The following is a 10,434-nucleotide window of genomic DNA, read 5'->3' as shown; positions in this document are numbered from 1 at the left end:
TACAATTTTCATCGTTATTTTATTTCTCTTCATATCAACTCTTTTGTCATCTTCACAGAAATGAAAGAAAAATCGACGTCAACTCTATAAATTATTACTTCAAAAATACTCTGTCCTTCTCTACACTATATTTTCTCCATGAAAAACACTGAATTCTGGCAGTTAAATCACTAAAACAAATGCTTTCAAAGAGATCAAAAGAATTTTTTTGGTGCATCAAAATTAATCACTAGAAAAATATTCAGAGTATTTTCTATAAAGTAGAATATTTTTTTGAGTTTCCTTTAATTCCTTTTTTTGGCTAATGCACTTTGCTAAACTTTTTTTTTAAACTACTATTTGGTATTTAGATGTGCTTAAGTTGTGGTAATATAATAATAATACTTTTAGTAACTTCAGTGGAAAGATGTTAAGGAAAATTAACTGTAATTCCATATCCACAATTTAAGGATAATGTAAGTAAAGTTTCTAAAATTTACTACATATTTCTAAAAACAAGAACTCCAAGATATGTAGAAGAGAACAGAGCAGTTTCGGACACACATTTAAATTTTATGACAATTTCCAGAAATCAAAAGATTCTGTTTTAGAAAGCATTAATTCTGAGTAAATTCATCCAAATTTCTACAAATAAACCTTCATGGCCGAAACTGACGCGCTCTTCCCTAATTAGATTTCTTAATCGTCACTAGAATATAAAATAGCGTTTTATGGAATTACAGTTATTTTCTACAATATTTTGAGAATCAATTCCCATGAAAACAAGCACGAAATTTTAAAAAATGATTCCATTTCCAAATCATGAAATCCTCGGTGGTTATAAATTCAATGTGATGTCAAGTATTCAAACTTAATAAAAGAAGAAAAAAATCTATAAAGTTCCTTTTCTTTCCCATTGTTCCCTGCATTTAATACTGATTTGTATAAAGTGCTTTCATGAGAATTGATTCGCACTTTTTGAGGATTTTCCAGACACTTTAGCAACTTTAACTCCTATAAGATTGAAATACAATCGAGATCTGAGTGAGAGAAATAATGTGAGAAAGTGGGAGAAAATTCAAAACTTCACAAAGAGACCATATTGACTCTAATTAAATACAATCTCTCTAAGTGGCGGTTCGAGGGACAGTTTTCCACTTTATCAATTTATGCCTCCATTTCACGTTGATGTTTTTTTTCTGTATCGAAATGATAAAATGAACGAGAGAATTTTCTCAACAACTCTGCGACTCAATTATTGTCAATTTGCCACACACTTTCTGGCATCTTCAACAGGAGGAGATTTAATGAAAATATAGCCTGAACTATAGTGGAAAATCGATTGGAGTCAACATTGAAGATTTTCTGAACATTTTTTTCTTTGCTTTTCTTCTCTCTCTGTCTCTGGACGAATTAATTTTTCTCTATCACACAATTTCTTCACGAACAAACCGATTCAAGGACGGTCTACTATGTTTAATATTTTAAACAACTAATCACACTATTCAGCTCTCTTTGCTCACGAAATCACAGAAATCATAAATAAACAGTCAATGCGTGCAGAAAGCATTTCTCCAGAGAAAACTGAGACAATTTCTGTGCAACTCACTGTCTTGAGGTTTCACGTGTACAAATTTGCGGGGCATCTCAGTTGTCACCAACATGATGATGATGACAACGTGAGCAGTCGGCGCTCGCGAGGCAGTCCTCGAGGAGCTGCCCATTGCCGAGGCGTCCCTTGCTGAGCGCCTCCACGAGCATGTGAAGCCTCTGCTCCCGCTCCAAGTGCCTCCGCTCGAGGGATGTCACCTGCAGGAGGGGTTTTGGGGTGGCAAAAATCACCCGCAACTCAATATCAGGGATCATACAAACACCTCCCCATCAATGATGTTTTGTGTCAAAGCGAAAATGTACAATGAGTGATTCTCGACTTTTCCCGCCAATTCACAAACACGTGCGACTCTTTTGATGAATTGCGTGCGACTTTTTGGTAAATATTTCTCAAGCGCTTTGTATTTTGCATCTAGAGAAAAGAAGCGCAGAGTGTTAGTGGGAGAGAATGGCCAAAAAGTGGTTAGTAAGCAAATAAGTCAAAAGATTGTGGACACTTCAAAAGAAATTAAAGCCACAAAAATTATATCCAATGGAAAAATCAACGATTCACACTGTGATGAAATAATAAATGAGAGAAAAGAAAGAAAAAAAACTTACACATTGAGTAAAACCAAAGAAGCAAAGTGCTCATACCTTGGCTTTTAAGGCATAATAATCCACCGGAACTCTTCGGCGCTTCTGCATGGCGAAGGCCTCATCCCTCTCCTTGAGACGCTGCTGAAGGATGTTCACTGTCTCATGGCAGGACGCCAGTTCCTTCTCATGAGCCGCCTGAAGGGTGCGAAGCTGGAATTGCCAATTCATGGCTGTGAATCAATACTCATTTGAAAATGGATGAGAAACAACTCCACTTACATCCTGAAGACGCTTCTCATGCAGGGATTTGTAGTCAAATTCCAGTAGTTTGATTTTATTTTGCGCCTCTTTCAGACTCGTTCCATCTCCATTACACTGCCCATCGGCCTCTGCAATCTTCTTGGACGCAGTTTTTGCCGCTGTCGCTGTGACAGCTAGAAGGCGAACGCAAAAGAAAAGATTATACTCAGTAAATCAGGGCTTGACATCAGGGGAAAAAAATCACTGAGAAAGCACAGAGTTATAAATAAATATATCTAGACTAGAGATAACATATAAAAGATGAACAGTGGAAGAAGTCAAAACAGCGGAAATAAAATCTACACGCAAAACTGAGATTGAAAACAAGATTACTAACCTACTCTCTAAAAAAACCACTACACATGTATTACAAATTATAAATGATATCAAGAGTGCTTCAAGTGCAATTAAAATGAAAACATCTCTTTCATCTTTTTCGCAAACAAATAAATTACTAATAATTATCATTACAATCTCGGCCAAGGTCATGGATCTTCATCTATACAATAAATTACACTCTGCTCAGTGAAAATCCACTTACATTCCCTTTCCTTCTGCTGTGCCTTCCGAATTGTCTTCTTGCACTCCTCCAACTCTCTCGTGAGTCTCTGCAGAGCTTTCTCCTTAATCGCCAAATCCACTCGCATCCCCCGAATTGTCGCCATGAGATGAGGATCATTGCCATGATTTATCTGCGACTCTGAGTATGAGTTCACAATTCTACCTGAGTTTGTGGACTTTTTGGCATTCGGCGAGGCGGATTGCTTTCCTGTGGTCGGTTTTTGGTCCGTTTGTGTGCTAATTGAGATCTTCTCCACCGAAATATCACGTTCGGGAATCTCCTCAGTTTGTGTGAAGGTGCTGGACAGGACAATATTATTCCTCTCGCGGATTATTGCACTCTGCGACTCAACCTTCTGCGTGAGCTTCGTGTTGATCTCCTGCAGACTGAGAACCTGAGTCTCCAGATCTGCAATGTGAGTCTCATATTTTGATTGCACGGTACTGAACTTGGACTGGACGTTGGAGAGGATCTTCTGAGCTTTGGCATCTTGCTCCTTGGCGTCCGCCTCGAGCTGAGCAATTCTCTGCTCCAGGACACGTCTCGTAGACGCCTCCTCTTTGGCATTGCCCACACCTTTGGACGCCACAATGAGTGCCGAAACAGAATCCGGATGCTTCCTCATGAGAATCCTCTCCATCTCCTTGCACTGTCGCTGCAAATCCAAAATCACCTTTGCGTCCCGATCAGTTTGCTCCTGGAGTTTTCGCTTCTCAGCACGAGCCTCCTCGAGTTCCGCCTGGAGAACGCGCTGCACTTCCTGAGCCTCAGCTCTGTCACTGCGAGCCGCCTGAACCTCCGTCCTCAAGACACTGGCGCACTCCGTGAGATGTTGCACCTCAAGCTTCAGTCGCTCCGTCTCCTCCTGCATCGCAGACTGAGACTCCCGGAGAGTTCGCTGATGCGACGACACCGTGTCGTGCTGCAGACGGAGACTCTGGAATCTCTCCTCCGTGTCCTTCAGCCGCTCCTGTAGCGTCACTATCTCATCCTCAAGCGCTCTCTGTCGCGGCGGCCACCGCTCCTCATTGACAGGCGTGAGACTCCTTGTGGGCGACGGTGTGGTGAACTTGTCCAGAAACTGAATATCAGTTCCTATGCACTTGTCCCGGGAACTTTCCACAATCACCTCCACATGCGGCCTCTCCGGTGTCATCGGCTTTGGCGGTGAACTCTCCTGGTTCTTCACCTGAGCCGGCACAACGATCTCATCAAAATTGACAATAGAATCCACCTTCTCCGTGTCACTGCCAACTCGCGGGGTTCGCTGCAAAGAGATGGAAAAACGACACGATGCTGATGAGGCTGGAGGAATTTCAAATGAGACATTTTAATATTAAATATTTATAAACAATATTGTCACGCTCATCAAAACTGCGTTTACAGTTATAATGCTCCTCTTTTTCTTCCACCTTCTGCCCATAATCTCTCACACAGCGAACAGGTTTCCCGCCAAGCAGGCACAGCACAGCATAACTGCCTCGCGAGTATCCAGGAAATATTCCCAGCACTCCTCATAATTTCCCCAACTTTATAAATTTGACCCCCGCGTTACCGCTTCGCGCTGTGTCCACGGGGAGCTGAGCCAAGTCACTTTCCACCTTCCAACAAAGAGAGGTTGCTAACCTGCGCCACCACTCAAGTCTTCACTTCTCACCTCGCCCAATTCCTCCATCCCAACCGACAAATAAACTCTTCCACTTCTTCAACCACCCGAAAGAATCCACACGTCTCTCCCACAAAAGAGTGCGCGTGATTTTTTATGCAAACAGCACGTAGTCACGAAGCCAGATGCAGAGCAAAATAGTCTCAACGCCGCATGTCCTTTTAGGAGGACTTCACAATAGAAGCTCTTGCAAAATTTGTGCAAAAAACACAATTTTAAAATTCCACATTCAAGAGAAATGCTAACCGCTTCGCCAGACACTGTCTGTCAATCGCACAATAACTGAGAAAAGTGATTTCTTTCTCTTTAGAAACCAATGTGTCTCTTTTACCACAGAGCAAATTATTGCAATTTTCATTGGAGAAAAATTACAATGAGCCGAAAGAAACGTGGTGAGGAAGTGAAATACAATAAAAGACATGAAGATAAACAATTAACAAAATTGTGTAGAGCGGAAAAAATGTATTCCAAACATGTCTTATAAGGCATTTCTTCACTCTCTTCGCCATTTAATTTGTGTGTGTGTGTGAAGATAGAAATTTCAAGTGCGTGCAATTTTTTCGGTGGGAAATGCCGAGCGTTGTGCGTCTTCGAAAACCAATGAACTTGACACTGATTTTTGAGAGCAAAACTCACATTTTTCTCCACACATCACAATGAACCTGAAGAAGGTGGGACGGTGACAGAGGTTGATAGTAAATCACTCGTAAAAATACACCGGAGAAGAGAATTCAATTAGCTTTTTTGCCTTTGCGCACAGTTTGTGTGTTCATGTAAAAACTCGACAATCACGACAGGAGATTGCAGATGCAATTTCACACGAGCGTCTTCAATGTCTCACAAATCATGCAACTTTGCCATCGATACACGAAAGGTATTACAACAATATGCAATTTCCCCATAGAAAGTGAAAAGACAGGCTTTTCCACGTTCATATATTGAGAATAAATGCACAGCAAAATTTCTCAGTGATCAAAATTTTTTTTTTGTTTGTCGTCTTGTGCAAATTATCTGCCTTTTTCTTCACAAGGAATAAATTGATTCTTGAGCTGCCACACACACTTTTCCCCCCTGAGACTCTCTCTCCCTCCACTTTCCTTGTGGTCTCGTCACACCTGAGGCCACATTATAAAATCACGCCGCCACCGCCAAGTCCCGATCATTTCCCACCAAGGCGTCGATCGGTGAAGATCAGCCAAGAAAGTGTGATCAACGCACGCGAAGAGACAGACATCAATATGTTGCCATTGATCTTGTTCGCGGACACTCGTGCCGTAAAAGTGAATGTGATTGTGTTCATTTGCATCGTGATCGCGGTTAACGCACCACTTTCATCTCTGGCATCGCCAACAACACCGAGCGCACAGAGTGATGTCTTAGTGATTAGCCCACAGCCATTTGAGAACAGCACCGAACCGGAATTATTGGATAATCCGCGTGAAGATGAAAGTGACGCAGATGATCATCCAGTCAAGTACATTGGCGCCCAATTGTGGCGCATCTCGTATGATGATCAAGTGCGGAAGAACGCCGTGGCTGATCTTCAGCACAAATTCAGTATGTGAAACCCCGATTTCTCTCTCACACTCTTTCTTTCTGCCCAAAAATTTTCCGCAAATTAAATGTCAACAGACAGTGACATCTCAAGCTCTATCATTCTCTTTACAGCAGATGTCGCAATGTGGAATCTCAATGGGACGTCCGTTGACATGTTCCTGAAGAGGCCCGTAATTTCTGAGGCACGAAAATTGCTGGAGAATGCCAAAGTGCCCTTTGATGTTGTGATAGATGATCTTCAGCATGCGATCGATACAGAGAATCCACCGCCTGAAGTCATTGAGCAACTTCAGAATCGCAAAGGTACGCAAATCTCACATATAATTTGACGAGTGAATCGAAAACTATGAAAAGTCGACATTAGAGGAGCAATATTAGTGGTTTAATGAAAGATTGAAAGGTGTTTTGAGATAAATTTGGCGAATTTCACAGCGATATTATTTTGCTCTTCTCAAAAATGGAGATTTTGACTTTCCATAGTTTTCGATTCAAACGTCGATTTGTACTCACTCAAGGGGTCAAATTGTGAGTGTTTAGGAGATATTCTCAAAACCTCAAACACTGCAGCAATTAAGACCCCATCGATGAAGCAATTCGTCAACCCTTTCGTCTGGCAACGCGTGAAAATGAAAGATGATCCCACCATGACCTCTGATAGTTTTCCATCGCAACATTTTCTGCATTTCGCCAACCAAAAAAACCCTTCGCACGAAAATAAAGAGAAAAAGTGTTTTATCAATAATATGCAGCGCAGAAGAATGATTAATGCAGGAAGGGTCGCTCCCTTCGCAAAGCCCCCACAATGGATTGTAACCATCATTACCACACACAGACGCACTTTTCAATCAACGCCAAACATACCAAAAGTCGACGAAAAGGGGGTCCCGAAAGGGCGCCACGCATGACTGACTTCCACTCCTTCGCTCTTCCCTGATTTCCCACCATCAGACTCAATCGGCGTTCCTTGCAACGCTCTATCAGATTATTTTCAATTCCGCGGCGGGAATTTTATCACCTCGTCGCAATTCTCAGCGGGACTCAGTGGAGAAAGAGAGACCATAAAATACTGTGATTTTACGACTCAATTAGAACTCAGAGTGTCTCAGGAATTAGCATAAAGTGCACACCGGGAAAGTCTTTCACACCGTCACGGGGGAAATTCCCAGAGAATTTCAGTAAGAATGTGGCAATTAGAATTCTTCAAATCACCCACACAAAAACCTTCGTGACACGCAGAAATAAAGATAAAAGACACTCAATGTAATTTAGGGACGAACGAGGAATAAAGATATTCATAATAATGCTCTCGTAAAGTTAATTAAACAAATTGAAATGTATATGGAAGAAAACATAAACATCATGAACTCTTAAATGCTGCTGTAAGACTTAAAGGGACTCTTTGCATCTTCTTTCGAAGACAATCTGTGCGAACGTCGTGATCTTATCCAAAAGGTTATAATTATAATTCTAGCAAAAAAAAAGCATGAACTTTCACAGTCACTTCAATTGAAGTCACACTCATCATTATTTATGCGATTTCACATGAAAGCCAAAGCGAAGAGACTCAATGGTGAATAAATTGAAGTACAAAATCTCTCCCACAATTCCCCAAAAAACATATCAAAACGAGACCCCAATCGAGGTTGACACTTATCGCGCCACTTTCCGTGCGAATGCAGAAAATGCCGCGACTCTCTTCAGGCTCATTTTCACTCTCTGTCGATTTTTTTTTATTTCTCTCATATTATTATGTTTATGATGTACTTATAATTTCTTTTTCTTGTAGCTCTCTTAGCTCATCTCCCTCTTCTCTCTGGCTCTTTATCTCTTTTTGTTTCTTCCATGACCACTGTCTTGCCTCAATCTGTCTCTCCTGTGCCCTCTCTCTTGCTTTTAAAGCCAGACACGTGAATTTCTGGCGACGATCAAGCGCTGTGCCCGTGGTCAATCAGAGATCACTGAGCTATCGGCGCCTCCGCGGGGCCTTCCTTGGCTACAACTCCCTCGATCCACCCATGGAACTGTGGCCGGACGCCAAATGGGGTAATGTTGTCTCAAGCAGCCAGGCATGTGGGCTGAACATTATTGGGTCTAAGTGAAATTCACTTAAATTGTGCAAAATATTACCAAATATTTAAAGAGGTCAGCAAAATGCATTGACCACAAATTAGAGAGTATTTAATTTATATTGATTTGAATGACATTCAGCCCACATTTCTGATCCATTCATCCTAAGATATTCCTCAAGCACACTTTCCTTTAGCAGGGGAATTTGTTTTCTTGTCCCTTTAGGCGACAAAAGTACAAAAAGAAAATCTCTTGCAAAGAAAGTTTACTTGCATTGAATCTGAGCAATAAGATCTGAGCACTTCGATTTTATCCATTTTAACCCCACAATTAGGTGGAAATACGACTTAAAAATCTGTATTCAAGTTTTGCTGCTCAAATCTTGTGCTCAGTTTAATGTTAGTAAACGTAATGGGAAATAACACTAAGGAAAAGAATGTCTTAATCCTCACCATTTAAGCTATTTGACTTGCACAACTTGCACTTACTGATTTTACTTGAAACTAATTCGATACTCTCTCACTCAAAGGCCACAGAATGACATGGAGTGCCTATCACAGGCTGTCGGATGTTCACGGGTACCTTGAGTACCTGGCCAAGACTTATCCCGAGCTCTGCAGCGTGCAGTCCATCGGGAACTCAATCGAGGGCCGTCCCTTGCTCGTACTCCGCATCTCCAATGGGGGTGTTCACAACAAGGCCATCTGGATAGACGGAGGCATCCATGCGAGAGAGTGGATCTCTCCAGCCACTGTCACTTACATCATAGATCAGCTGGTGGAGTACCGCGAGGATCAGCCCAAGTACGTGCAGGACATCGACTGGTACATACTGCCAGTGGCCAATCCCGACGGGTACGAGTACACGCATCTCGTGGACAGGCTCTGGAGGAAGAACCGACGTCCGTCCACCAACGGAAGATGCCACGGGGTGGACTTAAACAGGAACTTTGGATACCACTGGGGCGGCCAGGGAGCTTCCAGGCAGCCCTGCGCCGAGACCTTCGCCGGGCAGAACGCTTTTTCAGAGCCCGAGACACTGGCGCAGAGAGATTTCTTTGCGCGAAGCGGTGCCAACTTCCAGGGATATCTCAGCTTCCATAGCTATGGCCAATACATCCTCTATCCCTGGGGATACGACCGCGTAGTGCCCCCGGATCACAAGGATCTCGAGAAGTTGGGCCGGGAAGCGGCGGCGCTTATGAAACAGTCCGGAGGCGCAACTTACTCCGTGGGACCGTCCGGGAGCTTGCTATACCCAGCTTCCGGAGGCTCTGATGACTGGGGAAAGGGCACTCTGGGCATTAAATACTGCTACACAATTGAACTGAGAGACTCAGGACGCAGTGGCTTCATTCTGCCCGCCAATCAGATCATCGCCGCCAGCAAAGAAGCCCAGATCTTCACGTACAAAGTCGCCGAAGCCATCACACATGGCTAAAGCTCGGGATTTCCCAGTTTTTTCTACTCACTATTTAAGTATGTAGCCCCAGAAAGAGAGGGAATAAATAACTCACCTCCAACGGAGAGTGCAAGGTGTCTTTTTCATGCTCCACATCAGGTTTCTCATCCGGAGACTGTCTCTTTCCGGACACGGGCTGACTGGTGAGGAGCATCAGCATTTCCGCTTCCTTGAGAATCTCCTCGACGCTGCGCTCATCTGAGTTGTCGGATAAGCGATTGATCTCCTCGAAGATGCTCTCAATGTCCACATCCGTGCTGGTGCCCTCCAGCAACCCTTCCAGACACTTCTGCTCGTGGGTGAGGAACTCAAGGAGAGAACTTGAGCTGGTCAAGTCGTCCAGGACGCTCTTCTCCTCATCATCCGGACTGTCTTCTGGCCTCTTCTCACTCAATTCACCGGCTACCTTGCTGGAGACACAAGCACTTGCCATTTTTTCACTTCCTCGCTGGAAATTTACGCATTTTTTGCAGAAAAACACTCCCTGACATGACAGCAAATGATATATATCGAGCGGAATTGCGCGATATATCGCGCTGAGCGACTTAACCGAGACACTCACCACTCGGAGACACTGAGCGAATCTGCAGAATCGGGCGCGCAATAGTAAACAAATAAATAATAAATGCAGGGTAATTAGTATGATAAACAC

General features: G+C 43.1%; 2 protein-coding genes across 3 annotated transcripts; one reads left to right on the top strand and one right to left on the bottom strand.

Annotated features, from left to right (window-relative positions):
* On the bottom strand, positions 1 to 10,287 carry LOC132262040 (centrosomal protein of 162 kDa). Of its 2 annotated transcripts, none has more exons than XM_059761159.1 (5): positions 9,838 to 10,287; positions 3,011 to 4,298; positions 2,449 to 2,603; positions 2,227 to 2,379; positions 1 to 1,788 (listed from the first exon to the last, which is right to left on the bottom strand). In XM_059761159.1, the coding sequence occupies exons 1-5, from the start codon at positions 10,213 to 10,215 to the stop codon at positions 1,627 to 1,629; spliced, it is 2,136 nt and encodes a 711-aa protein (XP_059617142.1). In that variant the 5' UTR covers positions 10,216 to 10,287; the 3' UTR covers positions 1 to 1,626. The 2 variants fall into 2 exon arrangements, with proteins under 2 accessions (XP_059617142.1, XP_059617143.1); XM_059761160.1 differs by having other exon boundaries at positions 1,777 to 2,002.
* Positions 6,282 to 9,809, top strand: LOC132262041 (carboxypeptidase B-like). The gene is made up of 2 exons (XM_059761161.1): positions 6,282 to 6,557; positions 8,851 to 9,809. Exons 1-2 carry the CDS (start codon positions 6,320 to 6,322, stop codon positions 9,759 to 9,761), a joined length of 1,149 nt encoding a protein of 382 aa, XP_059617144.1. The 5' UTR covers positions 6,282 to 6,319; the 3' UTR covers positions 9,762 to 9,809.
* Positions 10,288 to 10,434: the final 147 nt, after the last annotated feature.

This window comes from Phlebotomus argentipes, unplaced genomic scaffold (genome assembly GCF_947086385.1).
Source record: "Phlebotomus argentipes unplaced genomic scaffold, Phlebotomus argentipes genome assembly contig_15, whole genome shotgun sequence".
Classification (NCBI taxonomy): Eukaryota; Metazoa; Arthropoda; class Insecta; order Diptera; family Psychodidae; genus Phlebotomus; species Phlebotomus argentipes.
This window is presented reverse-complemented; position numbering and strand designations above follow the sequence as displayed.